The following is a 20729-nucleotide window of genomic DNA, read 5'->3' as shown; positions in this document are numbered from 1 at the left end:
TTTTGCTTCCAACTGCCGTGTCTTTGTGAGATGCGGTGTGGGTGAATGAATGATCTCTGCATGTGTATTTCCCACCTTAAAGCATGGAGGAGGAGTTGTTATGGTGTGGCGGTGCTTTGCTGGTGAAACTGTCTGATTTATCTAGAATTCAAGGCACACTTAACCAACATGGCTACCACATCATTCTGTAGCGATACGCCATCCCATCTGGTTTGTGCTTAGTGGGACTATCATTTGTCTTTCAACAGGACGATGACCCAAAACACACCTCCAGGCTGTGTAAGGGCTATTTGACCAAGAAGGAGAGTGATGGAGTGCTATATCAGATGACCTGGCCTCCACAATCCCCCAACCCCAACCAATTTGAGATGGTTTGGGATGAGTCAGAACGCAGAGTTAAGGAAAAGCAGCCAACAAGTGGGAACTCCTTCAAGACTGTTGGAAAAGCATTCCAGGTGAAGCTGGTTGAGAGAATTCCAAGAGTGTGCAAAGCTGTCATCAATGCAAAGGGTGGCAATTTGAAGAATCTCAAATATAAAATACTTTGATTAATTTAACATTTTCTGGGTTACTACATGATTCCATATGTGTTATGGATGTAGATGTACAATGTAGAAAATAGTAAAAATAAAGAAACTCACTCTGAGTATGAGCTCTAAAACTTGTGACCGGTAGTGTATGTCTAGAGTGATTTATTTCAGCTTTTATTTCTTTCATCACATTCCCAGTGGGTCAACAGTTTACATACACTCAATTAGTATTTGGTAGCATTGCCTTTAAATTGTTTAACTTGGGTCAAACGTTTTGGGTAGCCTTCCACAAGCTTCCCAAAATAAGTTGGGTGAATGTTGGCCCATTCCTCCTGACAGAGCTGGTGTAACTGAGTCAGGTTTGTAGGCCTCCTTGCTTGCACATGCTTTTTCAGTTCTGCCCAGAAATGTTCTATAGGATTGAGGTCAGGGCTTTGTTATGGCCACTCCAATACCTTGACTTTGTTGTCCTTAAGCCATTTTGCCACAACTTTGGAAGTATGCTTGGGGTCATTGTCCATTTGGAAGACCCATTTGAGACCAAGCTTTAACTTCCTGACTGATGTCTTGAGATGTTGCTTCAATATATCCACATAATTTTCTTCCCTCATGATGCCATCTATTTTGTGAAGTCCACCAGTCCCTCCTGCAGCAAAACATCCCCACAACATGATGCTGCCACCCCCGTGCTTCATGGTTGGGATGGTGTTCTTTGGCTTGCAAGCATCCCCCTTCTTCTTCTAAACATAACGATGGTCATTATGGCCAAAAAGTACAATCTTTGTCCCCATGTGCAGTTGCAAACCGTAGTCTGGCGTTTTTATGGTGATTTTGGAGCAGTGGCTTCTTCTATGCTGAGCGGCCTTTCAGGTTATGTCGATATAGGACTCGTTTTACTGTGGATATAGATACTTTTGTACCTTTTTCCTCCAGCATCTTCACAAGGTCATTTGCTGTTTTTCTGGGATTGATTTGCACTTTTCACTCCAAAGTACATTCATCTCTAGGAGACAGAACGCCTCTCTTTCCTGGGTGGTATGATGGCTGCGTGGTCCCATGGTGTTTATACTTGCATACTATTGTTTGTACAGATGAACGTGGTACCTTCAGGCGTTTGGAAATTGCTCCCAAAGATGAACCAGACTTGTGGAGGTCTACAATTTTATTTCTGAGGTCTTGGCTGATTTATTTTGATTTTCCCATGATGTCAAGCAAAGAGGCACTGAGTTTGAAGGTAGGCCTTGAAATACATCCACAGGTACACTGCCAATTGACTCAAATTTTCTGGAATTTTCCAAGCTGTTTAAAGGCACAGTCAACTTAGTGTATGTAAACTTCTGACCAACTGGAATTGTGATACAGTGAATTATAAGTGAAATAATCTGTCTGTAAACAGTTGTTGACTTGTGTCATGCACAAAGTAGATGTCCTAACTGACTTGCCAGAACTATAGTTTGTTAACAAGAAATTTGTGGAGTGGTTGAAAAACGAGTTGTAATGACTCCAACCTAAGAGTATGTAAACTTCCGAGTTCAACTGTATATATACAGTACCAGTCAAAAGTTTGGACACACCTACTCATTCCAGGGTTCTTTTTTAAACTATTTTCTAGATTGTAGAATAATAGTGAAGACATCAACACATATGGAATCACGTAGTAACCGAAAAATCTTAATATATTTTATATTTGAGATTCTTCAAAGTAGCCACCCTTTTCCTTGATGACAGCTTTGCACACTCTTGGCATACTCTCAACCAGCTGCACCTGTAATGTTTTTACAACGGCCTTGAAGGAGTTCCCACATATGCTGAGCACTTGTTGGCAGCTTTTCCTTCACTCTGCGGTCTGACTCATCAAAAACCATCTCAATTGGGTTGAGGTTATGTGATTGTGGAGGCCAGGTCATCTGATGCAGCACTCCATCACTCTCCTTCTTGGTCAAATAGCCCTTACACAGCCTGGAGGTGTGATGGGTCATTGTCCTGTTTAAAAACAATTGATAGTCCCACTAATCGCAAACCAGATGGGATGGCGTATCACTGCAGAATGCTGTGGTAGCCATGCTGTTTAAGTGTGCCTTGAATTCTAAATGAATCACCAACAGTGTAACCAGCAAAGCACCCCCACACCATCTCCTCCTCTATGCTTCACGGTGGGAACCACACATGCAGAGATCATCCGTTCACCTACTCTGTGACTCACAAGGACATGGCGGTTGGAACCAAAAAATTGTCTTTCTTGGTGTCCTTTAGTGGTGGTTTCTTTGTAGCAATTTGACAATGAAGGCCTGATTCACGCAATCTCCTCTGAACAGTTGATGTTGAGATGTGTCTGTTACTTGAACTCTGTGAAACATTTATTTGGGCTGCAATTTCTCAGGCTGGTAACTCTAATGAAATTATCCTTTGCAGCAGAGGGAATTCTGGGTCTTCCTTTCCTGTGGCAGACCTCTTGAGAGCCAGTTTCATCATAGTGTTTGATGGTTTTTGCGACTGCACTTGAAGAAACTGTCAAAGTTCCCTGAAATGTTCTGTATTGACTGACCTTCATGTCTTGGTATTGATGGATTGTTATTTCTCTTTGTTCTTGCCATAATATGGACATGGTCTTTTACCAAATAGGGCTCGTTAAACAGAGAACCCGTGCAAAACGCACGGAGGAACAAACAAAGTTCCGACACTCATACACTTTACGTAATTGTGAAAACAAATAACGGAAAATCCAACCGAGCACATCACAATAAAATATTCATCCCGCACAAACTTAGGCAGGCAACAGGTTACAATTATACACACAGAAATTAACGTAAATGAACAGGAACCAAAGACAAAACAAACAGAACAGGAAAAAGGGATCGGTGATGGCTAGTAGACCGGCGACGCCAACCGCCGCCCGAACAGGGAGAGGAGCCACCTTCAGTAGAAGTCGTGACATGCACTACTTTATACCAGAGCCCTATAGACATTTGATCAAAAGTAGTGCACTACTTTCTCCCAGAGCCCTATGGACATTTGATCAAAAGTAGTGCACTACTTTATATCAGAGCCGTATAGACATTTGATCAAAAGTAGTGCACTATAAAGGAAATCGGGTACCATTTGGGATGCAAACAGTATTCATTCACCTGTGTGATCTGGTTGCCTGCCTTTGTTTAACATGTTTAAAGTGGCCATGTTGTCTTTTCTGCGGAGGGAGGAGAAGAAGCGTGTGGCTGGTGGCACGACAGAACATGACAGATGGGAGGTCCTGACCATGACCCACTTGATACCACAATAGGGCAATTACGTCTCCCTTCCATGGCTCCCTCCCCGGCTCCCTTAGGAGACTTCCTCCAATAAGTTTTTTAGGTTGCTCAAAATGTGTCCTCTCAAAACATACAATGGGTACAATGAATGAATTAAATGTTATTTTCGTGTCAAATTGCCAATTGGCAACCCGTCCCTTATGGGATTAATAGACACATATTTATTTATTTTTATTTTACCTTTATTTAACCAGGTAGGCAAGTTGAGAACAAGTTCTCATTTACAATTGCGACCTGGCCAAGATAAAGCAAAGCAGTTCGACAGATACAACGACACAGAGTTACACATGGAGTAAAACAAACATACAGTCAATAATACAGTATAAACAAGTCTATACACAATGTGAGCAAATGAGGTGAGAAGGGAGGTAAAGGCAAAAAAGGCCATGGTGGCAAAGTAAATACAATATAGCAGTAAAACACTGGAATGGTAGTTTTGCAATGGAAGAATGTGCAAAGTAGAAATAAAAATAATGGGGTGCAAAGGAGCAAAATAAATAAATAAATTAAAATTAAATACAGTTGGGAAAGAGGTAGTTGTTTGGGCTAAATTATAGGTGGGCTATGTACAGGTGCAGTAATCTGTGAGCTGCTCTGACAGTTGGTGCTTAAAGCTAGTGAGGGAGATAAGTGTTTCCAGTTTCAGAGATTTTTGTAGTTCGTTCCAGTCATTGGCAGCAGAGAACTGGAAGGAGAGGCGGCCAAAGAAAGAATTGGTTTTGGGGGTGACTAGAGAGATATACCTGCTGGAGCGTGTGCTACAGGTGGGAGATGCTATGGTGACCAGCGAGCTGAGATAAGGGGGACTTTACCTAGCAGGGTCTTGTAGATGACATGGAGCCAGTGGGTTTGGCGACGAGTATGAAGCGAGGGCCAGCCAACGAGAGCGTACAGGTCGCAATGGTGGGTAGTATATGGGGCTTTGGTGACAAAACGGATTGCACTGTGATAGACTGCATCCAATTTGTTGAGTAGGGTATTGGAGGCTATTTTGTAAATGACATCGCCAAAGTCGAGGATTGGTAGGATGGTCAGTTTTACAAGGGTATGTTTGGCAGCATGAGTGAAGGATGCTTTGTTGCGAAATAGGAAGCCAATTCTAGATTTAACTTTGGATTGGAGATGTTTGATATGGGTCTGGAAGGAGAGTTTACAGTCTAACCAGACACCTAAGTATTTGTAGTTGTCCACGTATTCTAAGTCAGAGCCGTCCAGAGTAGTGATGTTGGACAGGCGGGTAGGTGCAGGTAGCGATCGGTTGAAGAGCATGCATTTAGTTTTACTTGTATTTAAGAGCAATTGGAGGCCACGGAAGGAGAGTTGTATGGCATTGAAGCTTGCCTGGAGGGTTGTTAACACAGTGTCCAAAGAAGGGCCGGAAGTATAGAGAATGGTGTCGTCTGCGTAGAGGTGGATCAGACTCACCAGCAGCAAGAGCGACCTCATTGATGTATACAGAGAAGAGAGTCGGTCCAAGAATTGAACCCTGTGGCACCCCCATAGAGACTGCCAGAGGTCCGGACAGCAGACCCTCCGATTTGACACACTGAACTCTATCAGAGAAGTAGTTGGTGAACCAGGCAAGGCAATCATTTGAGAAACCAAGGCTGTCGAGTCTGCCGATGAGGATGTGGTGATTGACAGAGTCGAAAGCCTTGGCCAGATCAATGAATACGGCTGCACAGTAATGTTTCTTATCGATGGCGGTTAAGATATCGTTTAGGACCTTGAGCGTGGCTGAGGTGCACCCATGACCAGCTCTGAAACCAGATTGCATAGCAGAGAAGGTATGGTGAGATTCGAAATGGTCGGTAATCTGTTTGTTGACTTGGCTTTCGAAGACCTTAGAAAGGCACGGTAGGATAGATATAGGTCTGTAGCAGTTTGGGTCAAGAGTGTCCCCCTTTGAAGAGGGGGATGACCGCAGCTGCTTTCCAATCTTTGGGAATCTCAGACGACACGAAAGAGAGGTTGAACAGGCTAGTAATAGGCGTGGGAACAATTTCGGCAGATCATTTTAGAAAGAAAGGGTCCAGATTGTCTAGCCCGGCTGATTTGTAGGGGTCCAGATTTTGCAGCTCTTTCAGAACATCAGCTGAATGGATTTGGGAGAAGGAGAAATGGGGAAGGCTTGGGCGAGTTGCTGTTGGGGGTGCAGTGCTGTTGACCGGGGTAGGAGTAGCCAGGTGGAAAGCATGGCCAGCCGTAGAAAAATGCTTATTGAAATTCTCAATTATGGTGGATTTATCAGTGGTGACAGTGTTTCCTATCTTCAGTGCAGTGGGCAGCTGGGAGGAGGTGTTCTTATTCTCCATGGACTTTACAGTGTCCCAGAACTTTTTGAGTTAGTGTTGCAGGAAGCAAATTTCTGCTTGAAAAAGCTAGCCTTGGCTTTTCTAACTGCCTGTGTATAATGGTTTCTAGCTTCCCTGAACAGCTGCATATCACAGGGGCTGTTCGATGCTAATGCAGAACGCCATAGGATGTTTTTGTGTTGGTTAAGGGCAGTCAGGTCTGGGGAGAACCAAGGGCTATATCTGTTCCTGGTTCTAAATTTCTTGAATGGGGCATGTTTATTTAAGATGGTTAGGAAGGCATTTTTTTTAAATATCCAGGCATCCTCTACTGACGGGATGAGATCAATATCCTTCCAGGATACCCCGGCCAGGTTGATTAGAAAGGCCTGCTCGCAGAAGTGTTTCAGGGAGCGTTTTACAGTGATGAGTGGAGGTCGTTTGACCGCTGACCCATTACAGATGCAGGCAATGAGGCAGTGATCGCTGAGATCTTGGTTGAAGACAGCAGAGGTGTATTTAGAGGGGAAGTTGGTTAGGATGATATCTATGAGGGTGCCCGTGTTTAAGGCTTTGGGGAGGTACCTGGTAGGTTCATTGATAATTTGTGTGAGATTGAGGGCATCAAGTTTAGATTGTAGGATGGCTGGGGTGTTAAGCATGTTCCAGTTTAGGTCGCCTAGCAGCACGAACTCTGAAGATAGATGGGGGCAATCAGTTCACATATGGTGTCCAGAGCACAGCTGGGGGCAGAGTGTGGTCTATAGCAGGCGGCAACGGTGAGAGACTTGTTTTTAGAGAGGTGGATTTTTAAAAGTAGAAGTTCAAATTGTTTGGGTACAGACCTGGATAGTAGGACAGAACTCTGCAGGCTATCTTTGCAGTAGATTGCAACACCGCCCCCTTTGGCAGTTCTATCTTGTCTGAAAATGTTGTAGTTTGGAATTAAAATTTCTGAATTTTTGGTGGTCTTCCTAAGCCAGGATTCAGACACAGCTAGAACATCCGGGTTGGCAGAGTGTGCTAAAGCAGTGAATAGAACAAACTTAGGGAGGAGGCTTCTAATGTTAACATGCATGAAACCAAGGCTATTACGGTTACAGAAGTCGTCAAAAGAGAGAGCCTGGGGAATAGGAGTGGAGCTAGGCACTGCAGGGCCTGGATTCACCTCTACATCGCCAGAGGAACATAGGAGGAGTAGAATAAGGGTACGGCTAAAAGCTATGAGAATTGGTCGTCTAGAACGTCTGGAACATAGAGTAAAAGGAGGTTTCTGGGGGCGGTAAAATAGCATCAAGGTATAATGTACAGACAAAGGTATGGTAGTATGTGAATACAGTGGAGGTAAACCTAGGTATTGAGTGATGAAGAGAGAGATATTGTCTCTAGAAACATCATTGAAACCAGGAGATGTCATTGCATGTGTGGGTGGTGGAACTAATAGGTTGGATAAGGTATAGTGAGCAGGACTAGAGGCTAGAGGCAGAGAAATAAGCCAATAAACACTAAGCAGAACAGCAATGGACAAGACATATTGACATTAAGGAGAGGCATGCTTAGTCGAGTGATCAAAAGGGTCCAGTGAGTGGAGAGGTTGGTTGGGGGTCACGGCGATTTAGACAGCTAGCCAGGCCATCGGTAGCAAGCTAGCATAGGACGGAGGTCTGTTGTTAGCCACCTCTCAGTAGATTAGTGGGGTTCCGTGTGGTAGAGGGGATTAATCCAAATCACACAACAACAACAAAAATAAAAACAATAGATATAGTTACAGAGGCCCAAGAAGAAAACATAATAATAATACAAATAAATAAATTGTCCGATTGTCTATTCAGATAGCAGCCGGTAAGACAGCTAACGGTTAGCAGGCCGCAGATGGGCGTTCAGGTAACGTCGTGACGGAGGAGCAAGCCGGATCTCCTTCGGGTAGATAACGTTGGCAGTCCAGTTGTGAAGGCCCGGTGGGGCTCCGCGTAGGCAGTAAAACGGGTCCGGATAGGTGACTGCAGCCCAGGAGTGATTGATGGAACTCAGGAGTGATTGACGGAGCTGGCTAGCTCCGGAATAATTTATGTTTGCTCCGGAATCGACGAAGGCCGATAGTCACACGGATAGCAGCTAGCTAGCTGTGAGATCCGGGTATGAATGTCCAGAGAGCAGTCGAAATCCAGGGACATGGAGAGAAAAATTGGTCCGGTATGTTCCGTTCCGAGCCGCGCTGCGCCGTACAGAACTGCCGATAGATTTTCAAGCTAAAGGATAGCTGATGACCACAAACCGTGGTTAGCTGAATACTAACATAAACAAACATTACAATAATTCCCTATGGTAATTAAATGATCATTATTCTTCCAGTGTTCTCTGCATTGCGCATCACATAAAGAGTGAAAAAATATATAGAATTAATATTTTTAAATAATATAATCAATACATGATAGCATATAAGGTTATCCAAACAATAATCACATCCCTAGAGCGTGTGTAGGCTAGGCCTACTCAAAATGGTGTCGAAATTAACCAGTTGTATAAAATAGGCTACAGTATGGTGTGATATAGTCTATATATGACAAGCCAAGAAGTAGAAATGTATCTCTGTGTGCGGTCCTATCAAATGGTCATGCACATTTGACATTGCAGCAGCCGTAATCTCGTTCCCAGACACTTCAATCCAAATACACGAAGAGCGTCGGACCAACGCGTCAAACTTGGTTTTCGTTAGCAGAGAGCCGGGAGAAACTCCAGGTGCCGCATTGGTTTAATCGACTTAATCTGCCAAACAATCATCTCACACAAACTCTTCCCCCTAACCCTCCTCCATGCACTAATGACGCATTCATGTGCAAGTTGAAACTAGGAAACTCTGAAATTTCAGACTTGCCGCGTTCAACCAGTTAGCAGGTCGGAAATGTAGGAGTACGAACTAGGCTAGGATATAGGACTAGGATATGAACGTGCTAGCACACAACAAGCACAGAGCCACGCCTCACAGTTGTGTGATTCGCTAAAATTAAATGATGACGAATACTTGACTCAGTAGATCACTCCTATAGAATTATATGGTCACTCCCACTAAAGAAAGATTTGAATGGTAGATATCCCAGGTTTACATGCCTGTGCGGAGGACAGGCTTTAGCCTTTTGGTGGCCCTAAACAAGATTTTGTTGCGGCCCCGCACCTTGCGTGCAAAACATTTTAGTGGCCCACCTCTTGATGGTGGAGAGAAAAAAAATGTACGTTAATTTCCTGCAAATTCTACACATGTTGCCTTGGGAATAGACTAAATGTTGCCGTTTTAAAGCAAGTTATCTGCAATTCTACACATTTTGCCATGAGTCAGAGGGAAAATGTTCTAATTGTACAACTCATTTCATGCCATGACTCTCGTTTTACCATGGGGCAGAGAGAAAAAATTACAGTTTGACTGACATAGCAAGAGGAAAACTGCTGATGCACAACCAAATGTATAAATTGCACCTTGTGTATTCTACTATTCTAACGCCTAACAGTAAATTGAGACCCGACTGAGTTAGGGGGTCGGGGCCAACTAACGGCCGGGGGCCCAAGCCGACCGCCTATGTCGCTTATGCCCAGAGCCGGCCATGGCTGTGGCAATTGCCTATAGATGAGGTTACATCAGCAGCAGCTGAAGGGATGGGCACTCCCCTTGCTGTGTAGGGTGAATTTTCAAGGTGATGTTAATTCAGGGGTGGTGTCATGTCACGTGACAAGTGTCTCCAACCCATCTCACTCTTGGGGAATTGTGAATTAGCAGGACTCAAACATATTCCCCAAGGAAATTTACTGAAATGTACCTAGTAAACCCAACTCTAGAATCCGCTATAACTTGCATAGCCTACTGTAGCCTAGGCGATATACCTCCCGATAATAAAATGCCGATATGTAGGCTACATCTATTACAGGACAGAGACTACACAGAACTATTATCAGACATCATCATGAACATTATCTAAATCTAATAGCCTCATCATGTACAAAAATCAAACATCAATTTGGTCTGTTAACGCGTTTATACACAGCACCCATGCTGCCTTGCATGTTGGTAATATAAATGTATTCGTGTAGTGAATAAAAAAGAAAGAAAATAAATAGTCCGCTATAACAGCCTACCGCTATAGTCACCCTTACAATTATCCCTGCATAACCTTGCTACTCGCGCATCTCCCCTCTGACGCAGGCTAAACCCTTTAATTTCAGTGGGTAGGCCGTTGCGAAGGGCAGCCTATAGACTACCTAGAGGTTATATAAAATATATAGTCCAGGAGGAATTGTATTCGTTCATATTTGAGGAGGCATTTTTCTTATCTTCTCGTGTGCACCTATACTAATTTCTACTCTCCAAGGCAAATAGGCTCCTGTAACCGGTTGGACGTTGCATGCTGTATTGACTGGCTCGCAGTAGCCTTGTATTACTCGTTGGTTCTCATAATCTCCCAGATTGCCGGCTGGTACTGCAGTCGATGCTGCAGTTGTAGGCTCTTGCACCGGGCTGTGTGCTGCGACAGCAGACTCAATGAGAAAGGAATGCTTGCCTTCGTTCTGATCTCTGGGTCTATCTGGATTATATTAGGTGAGTTTCATATATTTTCATTCATTATGTTCACCATAGAATAGCAGGTGCCATGTATTGCATGGGCGCAGCCTCTCTGAAATTGTGAGACAGGTTATTGATTTACAATTCATATAGGATAAATTATTTTTACGGGTGCAGTTTCCATATTTAGAATAGCCTATAGAGTGGCCTGCATGATATGAATACATTTTCTGGATACAGTTATTCGCGTCCGGCCTAGGAGGAATGCCTCTTGGAAAGGTTATCTTTATGTGCATACCTGCCGGTCTGACAGGGTGTGCAGCACTATAACGTAACCTATTTGATGAACTACTCTTAATAATAGGCAACACCAGTTTTTTGGACATCTTCACAGAACAACGATTTTATTCGAAGCCGGCCTTGCAATTACAGGCATATGGCATGACATGGGCAAGATCATAGCATACCATAACGCCAAAATTCTACGCATACGACAAATGGGTCGGTACATTTTTTTTCTTCACTTAGGCCTAGATATTATTTTGTGTTTTAATGAATTATACATATTTACGGTAGCCTATTCTGTATACGAAGTTATTCCACATGACATGCTTCAAAATGAAAAAGTATTGTCGGCAGGCTAAGGTCATGTGCAATAGCCTACTATAGGGTACGCTATCTCTGCGTAATGAAAACCACCTAGCAACTGCATGTTGCCTATCAGTGACTCAATGACTGATGCTAGCATGCATCGTCGTAAATGTAAGCAATTATCAGACAGTCAGACAGATATAAATAGAACAAAATATTGTATATTTTGCAAGCCATAATTGAATGTAGGATATGTCTTTATTGCGACGTGGCACAGTGGTTGCCGATGAATGTTTGCTTCTAAATCTACCCCTGCCATAGTGTGACGTGCGCCTTCACGCGCTGAAGCGATCTTGTCTGATTGGAAGGAGCTGTTCAATGGTGAGGGTCCTGAAACACTGCTTCCAGTCCGAGCATATTTAGCACTCTCTGGAGTAACGGTCTGTAAAACAGTTTTATTCCACCAGTCAGGGGCATGGGGTAAAATGGGACCATTTTAAAATACATTTGGGCATATACTCAACATATCAGCATGTTTGATCTATAGTAACCTCGTGCCCAAAATATAAAGTAGCCAAGCCTAAGGCCTGTACTTCTGTTGCGTTCTCAACGTTTACTTTACAGCCATTGTACGCTGTCAAATGCTACTCCTCGTCATGCATAATGCATTGTTTTAACATCTGAGGTACTACACAGGTAAACCTATTCTTTTTCCCCTCTCAATAATTTACAGGATAAGACACATGCTCCACTCATCACAGACTGAAACGTTTTGCCAAAATTCTGTATTTTCTGAACATTGTAGGCTGCATTTCTCAATTAGCTTACCTTTTAAGTCATCATGAAACCTTTCTAGGCTGTATGAAGTAATATTACAGGGCTACCAGTGGTAGTTAAGTGTTGTCTCTGTAATTTAGGAACATTGCAATCGAAGAGTGTACATAATATCAAGCTCTGTACATTAGGCTATGTTACTACTATATACATGAGGTGTTCATTTACATTATAAACTGGGTGGTTCGAGCTCTGAATGCTGATAGGCTGACAGCCATGTTATGTCAGACCTATAATATGGGTATGACCAAACATTTATTTGTACTGCTCTAATTCCATTGGTAAACAGTTTATAATAGCAATAAGGCACCTCAGGGGTTTATGGTATATTGCCAATATACCACGTCTAAGGGCTGTTTCTAGGCATTCTGCGTTGCATTGTGCCTAAGAACAGCCTTTAGCTGTGGTATATACCACACACTCCCAAGCCTTATTGCTTAATTAACAGGTTCATATTCATATTTATGTAACCTCATAAAGAGGGGAAATTATATGCCTACTTCTCATATAATCCATCACATATATTGGACTACATTGACCAAACGGAAAGTACTGGACGAGGGTTACGTCCTCTCCTGATTCATCACATGCTTTACTGGGTTTCATTAGATCACTCTTAAAAAGCATTGCCTGACATCCCCTTCCTACAGAAAATCACACATGTCGTTTTACAGACTGTATACTACAGTACTGAGTACATGCACACATCTACAGACAAACGCACCCACATACAAACAAACTCCTGCTAGTTTGAATGTGTGTGCGTTTGTCTATAGATGTGTGCATGTACTCAGTACTATAGTATACCGTCTGCAAAACGACATGTGTGATTTTCTGTAGGAAGGGAGGCACTCTGGGTTTAGGGAGTGGGAGGGAGGATGGGGGAGAGAGCAAGAGTAGCTGCAGCGTCTGCTCAGGGTGGTGTGATACGGTGGCCAACCAGGCACAAACTAGGCCAAACGCGTTTCTCCTTTACCCCCTCGCAGTCCTCGCTGAGTGTAATCATAGGTTTGTAGAAGTCAATTGGGAAATCTGATACAGTCGGATGCGTTTCAGCACTCCTTTAAGTGTACACCACGAGAAGCAAGTGTGCCCTGTTCCTATATTAGTGCTGCTGCTTTTCCTCCTTGTGTGGCATGGAAGGTGTGGATGTGCGCAGCATGCATACAATGGGCTTAAAGTGGTTGTGAATCTGCAGAGGTGACACTGTGAGAGAGAGAGAGAGAGAGAGAGAGAGAGAGAGAGAGACAGAGAGAGAGACAGAGAGAGAGAGAGAGAGAGAGAGAGAGAGAGAGAGAGAGAGAGAGAGAGAGAGAGAGAGAGAGAGAGAGAGAGAGAGAGAGAGAGAGAGAGAGAGAGAGAGAGAGAAAACAGGCCGTAATCTCATGGCAGCAGAGGCTTATTGCTGGGTACTCTCTGCAGATGGGGAGAGGGGGTGGGACTCAGGCCAAGTGTGCATGGTGTGTTCCTCCCCCTTGATTTAAGCCTCTGAGGTCAACCCTACACCTTCCATTCACAACCCTTGAGCTACCGGTAGGGTGCATGAACAGTAACCAAAGATACAGTGGGCCTAGCTACATTTATTTTGTTTATTTAGTGAGTAAATATATTTCTTAAAACTGCTTTGTAGGTTAAGGGCATGTAAGTAAGCATTTTACAGTAAGGTCTACAACATACCTGTTGTATTCGGCGCATGTGACAAATAAAAATTGATTTCAAAAGGAAAGAAACAGTACATGTATGGAAAATTAACTAAATGGACTCTACACTGTAAAACCGGATAAGTTCTGACTACTCAAAGTTTTGAGGAAACCAATTACCTAAAAAAAATGTGTTAAACTTAAATAGCTGAATTGAGTAGTACTAATTTGATATGAGTAATACTAATAAAAAAAAGTTGTAAGATATGGAAGCCAGGCCTCCAATAATTTCCCAGTATCCCTTTCGATTGAATTGTAGAATTACCACCCATGAGTGAATTTTTTTGTGACAGAGACATGGTTGTTAAATTCATTGAATTTCAGTTATGTGGCCTTCACCAAGTGAGCTCCTAGACAAATGTTATCGATATAATTGAAGCATTACATATATCATAAGGCCTTATACAGTTGACTGAAACTCATAGTTTACAGCCCACGTCAGGCCTGTAAGTAGGATTCAAAATTCCACCAACTTTCCCAAAAACATTTCCAGTAATTTTCCAACCAGGATTTCTGAAAAACCTGGAAAATCTACCAGAATTTTGCATCCCTAACTGTAAATCCCATTATGCTGGCTTCAAAGCGATGTCTAATTCCTATTGGACTTGTTAGGCTTTCCAAGAGTTTAAATTTGTATTAACCCACAACCTGCATTGATGACTGCCAGGGTTAAGAACCTGTTGTGACTAGGGGGCAGTATTTTCATTTTTGGAAAAATAACATACCCAAAGTAAACTGGATATTTTGTTAGGACAAGATGTTAGAATATGCATATAATTGACAGCTTAGGATAGAAAACACTCTAAAGTTCCCAAAACTGTAAAAATATTGTCTGTGAGTATAACAGAACTGATATTGCAGGCGAAAGCCTGAGAAAAATCCAATCCGGAAGTGCCTCATGTTTTGAAAGCTCTGCGTTCCAATACGTCCCTATTGAGCAGTGAATGGGCTATCAACCAGATTACTTTTTTCTACGTATTCCCCAAGGTGTCTACAGCATTGTGATGTAGTTTTACGCATTTATGTTGAAGAATACCCGTAAGTGGCTACATTGTGTATGTCACGTTCTGACCTTTATTGCCTTTGTTTTGTCATTATTTAGTATGGTCAGGGCGTGAGTTGGGGTGGGCAGTCTATGTTTGTTTTTCTATGATTTTGGGATTTCTATGTTTCGGCCTAGTATGGTTGTCAATCAGAGACAGGTGTCATTAGTTGTCTCTGATTGAGAATCATACTTAGGTAGCCTGGGTTTCACTGTTTGTTGGTGGGTGTTTGTTTCCGTGTCTGTGTTTTTCACCACACGATACTGTTTTGGTTTTCGTTCGTTCCACGTTTATTGCTTTTGTATTCAGGTGTTCATGTTGAGTATTTCTTATTAAAAGAACCATGGACACTTACCACACCGCATATTGGTCCTCCGATCCTTCTCGCCTCTCCTCTTCAGAAGAAGAGGAGGAAAACCTTTACAGAAACACCCACCAACCAAGGACCAAGCGGCGTGGTAACAGACAGCGACGACAGCAGCAGCAACAACAGCAGCCAGCATCACAGGACTCCTGGACATGGGAGGAGATTTTAAACAGAGAAGAACCCTAGGCACAGGATGGGGAGCGGCAGCGATATGAGGAGGCAGCACGGCAGCGCGACAGGTACGAGAGGCAGCCCCAAAACATTTTGGGGGGGAACACGTGGTGTGGGGCTAAGCCAGGTAGCAGACCTGAGCTCACTCCTCGTGCTTATTATAAGCAGTGTGTTACTGGTCAGGCACCGTGTTATGCGATTAAGCGCACGGTGTCGCCAGTACGTGCCCATAGCCCGGTGCGCTATAAGGCAGCCCCTCGAGAGTGTCATGCGAGTGGGGGCATCCAGCCAGGGCGTATGGTGCCTGCTCAGCGTGTCTGGTCGCCGGTACGCCGTTTCGGTCCAGGGTATCCTGCGCCGGTTCTGCGTGCTGTGTCTCTGGGGCGTTGGGAGGGTGCAGTGCGTCCTATGCCTGCGCTCCGCTCGTGCTGGGCAAATGTGGGAGTGGTGCCTAAGGGAGAGGTGCGCATAGTAGGCACTCGATCTCCCGTGCTTACCCACAGCCCGGTTCAACCTGTGCCTGCACTCTGGAGGGTCCGGGCTAGAGTAGTTATCCAGCCTGGGGGAGTGGTGCCAAGGCTGCGCACCAGAGCTCCAGTGTTCCCCCACAGCTCGGTCCTTCAGGTGCCTCCTCCTAACACCAAGCCTCCTGCAGGTCTCCCCAGCCTGGTGGGTCCTGTGGCAACCCCACGCACCAGGCCTACAGTACGCCTCGTCTGTCCAGCGCTGCCAGCCTTCCTCCTCTCCAGTGCTAGCAGAGTCTCCTGTCTGTCCAGAGCTGCTAGAGTCTCCCATCTGTCCAGAGCTGCTAGAGTCTCCCGTCTGTCCAGAGCTGCTAGAGTCTCCCGTCTGTCCAGAGCTGCTAGAGTCTCCCGTCTGTCCAGAGCTGCTCGAGTCTCCCGTCTGTCCAGAGCTGCTAGAGTCTCCCGTCTGTCCAGAGCTGCTAGAGTCTCCCGTCTGTCCAGAGCTGCTAGAGTCTCCCGTCTGTCCAGAGCTGCTAGAGTCTCCCGTCTGTCCAGAGCTGCTAGAGTCTCCCGTCTGCAAGGAGCCGCCGGAGCCGCCAGTCTGCCAGGTTCCACCGGAGCCGCCAGTCAGCCAGGATCCGCCGGAGCCGCCAGTCAGCCAGGATCCGCCGGAGCCGCCAGTCAGCCAGGATCCGCCGGAGCCGCCAGTCAGCCAGGATCCGCCGGAGCCGCCAGTCAGCCATGATCCGCCGGAGCCGCCAGTCAGCCAGGATCCGCCGGAGCCGCCAGTCAGCCAGGATCCGCCGGAGCCGCCAGTCAGCCAGGATCCGCCGGAGTTGCCAGTCAGCCAGGATCTTCCGGAGCCGCCAGTCAGCCAGGATCTTCCAGAGCCGCCAGTCAGCCAGGATCTGCCAGAGCCGCCAGTCAGCCAGGATCTGCCATTCAGCCATGATCTGCCAGAGCCGCCATTCAGCCAGGATCTGCCAGAGCCGCCATTCAGCCAGGAGCTGCCAGAGCCGTCAGTCAGCCAGGAGCTGCCAGAGCCGTCAGTCAGCCAGGAGCTGCCAGAGCCGTCAGTCAGCCAGAAGCTGCCAGAGCCGTCAACCAGCCTGAGCTACCCCTCAGTCCTGAGCTACCTCAGTCCCGAGCTGCCCCTCAGTCTAGTGGGGCCCGTTGTTAGGGTTCCTAGGCCAAGGTCGGCGGCGAGGGTCGCCACTCAAAGGACGCTAAGGAGGTAGACTAAGACAATGATGAAGTGGGATCCACGTCCCGCCACCGCGGACAGACACCCACCCAGACCCTCCCCTATTGGTTAAGGTTTTGCGGCCGGAGTCCGCACCTTTGGGGGTACTGTCACGTTCTGACCTTTATTTCCTTTGTTTTGTCATTATTTAGTATGGTCAGGGCGTGAGTTGGGTTGGGCAGTCTATGTTTGTTTTTCTATGATTTTGGGATTTCTATGTTTCGGCCTAGTATGGTTCTCAATCAGAGGCAGGTGTCATTAGTTGTCTCTGATTGAGAATCATACTTAGGTAGCCTGGGTTTCACTGTTTGTTGGTGGGTGTTTGTTTCCTTTCTTCCTGGGGTTTGGCCTTTCTAGGGAGTTTTGCCTAGCCACCGTGCTTCTACACCTGCATTGCTTGCTGTATGGGGTTTTAGGCTGGGTTTCTGTACAGCACTTTGAGATATCAGCTGATGTACGAAGGCCTATATAAATACATTTGATTTGATTTGATTTCTGTGTCTGTGTTTTTCACCACACGGTACTGTTTTGGTTCGTTCCACCTTTATTGCTTTTGTATTTCAGGTGTTCATGTTGAGTATTTCTTATTAAAAGAACCATGGACACTTACCATGCCGCATATTGGTCCTCCGATCCTTATCGCCTCTCCTCTTCAGAAGAAGAGGAGGAAAACCTTTACAGTGTAAGTGGTCACCTGATGGCTCTCAGAGTGATTCTCGCGTAAAATACAGCGGTAGCCATTTTTCCAATCGGTCCTACTGAAAAACCAATTGTTCCGGTTAATATATTATCGAATAGATATTTGAAAAACACCTTGAAGATTGATTATAAACAACGTTTGCCATGTTTCTGTCGATATTATGGAGCTAATTTGGAATATTTTTTGGCGTTTTCGTGACCGTAATTTCCGGTCGATTTCTCAGCCAAACGTGAAGAACAAACAGAGCTATTTCGCCTACAAAAATTATATTTTTGGAAAAAATGAACATTGGTTATCTAACTGGGAGTCTCGTGAGTGAAAACACGAGATTTGATTGCTTTTCTGATTTTCGTGACCAAGTTACCTGCTGCTAGCTGGACATAATGCTATGCTAGGCTATCGATAAACTTACACAAATGCTTGTCTTGCTTTGGCTGTAAAGCATATTTTGAAAATCTGAGATGACAGGGTGATTAACAAAAGGCTAAGCTGTGTCTCAGTATATTTCACTTGTGATTTTCATGAATAGGAATATTTTCTAGTAATATTTATGTCCGTTGCGTTATTCTAATTAGTGTCAGTCGATGATTACGCTCCCGGATCCGGGATGGGGAGTATCTAACTTAGAACAGTGGGAGGAAACTACCTAAGCCATTTAAACTAGAACAACCAGTTCAGTAACGGGTGCAAAAATTCAATGATTGGATTAGTTTAGAAAAAATATATTTATCTTTGTGTAGCATAACATTTATTCAATCAATCACGCCATGTACATGCAGAAACACAGATATCAAAAACATTTGTTATCATATCTTTAAAAAAAATTGTTGGTGTGACTTCTCGTTTAGTTTTGAGTCAGTACCACATACACATTTTAAGTAATGACTTTTAATTAATTTTGAGTGCAACTTACTATAAGTATTTGAATAAAAAATGACTAGGGGTTTACAGTGTATCTGCTGCAGATAAAGGAAACTAATGTATATCTCGCTGTCTGTGTACCCCTCCAGCCACAGAGATCTTGAGCTCACTGTGTCCCTAATAACACAAATAAGGCTGGGTAAGGCAACTTCTGTGATTGGTCTATCTGATCAAGGTCGTTATTGTTGAGGATGATGCTGAGCAGCTCTTCAGCTGCCCTGTGCCCAGTACAGTAGTACTCTTCCTGGGCTAAATATATCTGGCTTTGACCTGTGAGTGATCCTCCAGTAGCTTAGTGTAAGGCTGGGTTACTATAGGACAAAGTGCAGAGAACAGACATTCCCTATTGGATGAGAGGATAGGCTAACCCTCTAACCCTGATACAGATACACTCCGGCGATAGTCTAATGACGATGATGGGCGGCCATCATTAAGGGGAAGGGTCTACAACTGTTAGCCCCTTGTTTACATCCAAGCTTTCTTACTCTCCAACTGGGGGACTTGACTTCCTCAAAGGTTGATTGGGTATTTTACTTTTGTATCCTACCTGGACAACGTTTAGCCTGGCCTAGTCTCAGGTTGATATGGCTCCTCAGATAGCCTCTACCGGTCACAACGGGACAGGTATCGTAGCCTCACACAGGTTAAGTTGTGTTACCACTTAGTGCTCGGAAGGCATCCATCAACTCTGGGGTGGACCAGACTGGGACACATCACATTATGCTACCCTGTTTCAGTGGAAAGGTTCAGTCAACAGTTAGATGAAAATCTTTCTCTAATATACTATTAGGCCTATAAAGTCTCTCCAAAGATTTTGTGAATGTTTTCCATTGCATACGCATTGTTACAGGGATGCTACAATGTGATGACTAATGTTGTGACTTTACATGACATTGTAACAAGGACGTAAGTAGACATGTAGTGACATCATCAATCCATATCCGTGTGATTAATTCTGGCCTGTTTGTCTGTGGTGTTTAGTGTTCAGTATGTTACTGAACTCAATGGCCATTGAAACAACTGTTAAACAAGCACTGAACAGCAAGTTGACTGGTGTTTGTGTTGAGGTGGGTAGACTTCCCTAGACCAGAGCCTTTAATGGCTCTACCTTGAAATCAATAGCCTCAATAGTGTCAGCTAGTTTGGTGTAATTAGAATGAATAATACATTGACACACAGACAATGAAGCACAATGTGATCTCCTGAGATGGACCAGGATGCCCGTGTTGTTCAATCATGTACCCATTCTTCAGGCTAGCGTGTTCAATTCAACTAGCCTAGGACTAGCCTATATCTACACGTACCTTTGCAGTAGAGTTTGACATTTCCCTCTGCTCTATTGTTACCACAGATGCTAAGCTATGTACTGTAAGCTTTGCAGAGCAACAGGAAGGGAGCGTATGGCATGTGTGTCTCTGATTGCCCATTCAATGAAAGCAAATGTGTGACCTACTGTGTATTCCCTTTATGCTTCCCATGTTCTTCCCCCTCTGCCATGTTACTCACACCTCACATCCTGCCAGCCACCGCCTGTGGTCCTGCTGCCACATGTAGCCTACAGCTAACACGCACGCAAGCACGCACATGCTGACTTTCATTCATATCCCCCAGGCAACAACAGAGCATCTCCTCCGCCACACACATTTACAGTAGCACACACAATCTCATGCATTCACATGCACAACATGCAGTCATGTGCACAGTCTCGCTCGCTCGCCTGGTATCAGCAGGCATCCCCTCTCCCTCGGCGACGGTGTGGCCAGGCAGGCTCATCGGGGACTGTTGTAACCCAGAAATCACACCAGCATGTATGAACTCAGTGTGTGTTCCAAATGGCACCCTATTTCCTATATAGTTCACTAATTTTGAACAGAGCCCTATAGGCCCTGGTCAAAAGTGGTGGGAAATTAAAGGGAACAGGATGCCATTTGGGACCAGGAGGAGTCTCCCTGCCAGGGTCTGTATAGCCGTGTCACTGGTTAATGTAGCAAAGGAGCCATATATACAGTGCATTCGG

The 20729-nt window shown here is 44.7% G+C and overlaps 1 protein-coding gene across 2 annotated transcripts in view; it reads left to right on the top strand.

Moving 5' to 3' along the window:
- LOC112228252 (long-chain-fatty-acid--CoA ligase 6) overlaps nucleotides 1–20729 on the top strand; it is a 100189-nt gene that overhangs the window by 41899 nt on the left and 37561 nt on the right. The window contains exon 1 of one of the 2 annotated variants that reach the window (XM_024393415.2): nucleotides 10322–10714. The exons of the other annotated variant lie outside the window; for it this stretch is intronic. Within the exon in view, the coding sequence (XP_024249183.1) occupies nucleotides 10669–10714 (46 nt within the window). The 5' untranslated portion in view covers nucleotides 10322–10668. Of the gene's footprint in view, nucleotides 1–10321; nucleotides 10715–20729 lie in introns of those variants that run through there. 2 annotated transcript variants of the gene reach the window in all.

This window comes from Oncorhynchus tshawytscha, linkage group LG30 (genome assembly GCF_018296145.1).
Source record: "Oncorhynchus tshawytscha isolate Ot180627B linkage group LG30, Otsh_v2.0, whole genome shotgun sequence".
Taxonomy (NCBI): domain Eukaryota; kingdom Metazoa; phylum Chordata; class Actinopteri; order Salmoniformes; family Salmonidae; genus Oncorhynchus; species Oncorhynchus tshawytscha.
This window is presented reverse-complemented; position numbering and strand designations above follow the sequence as displayed.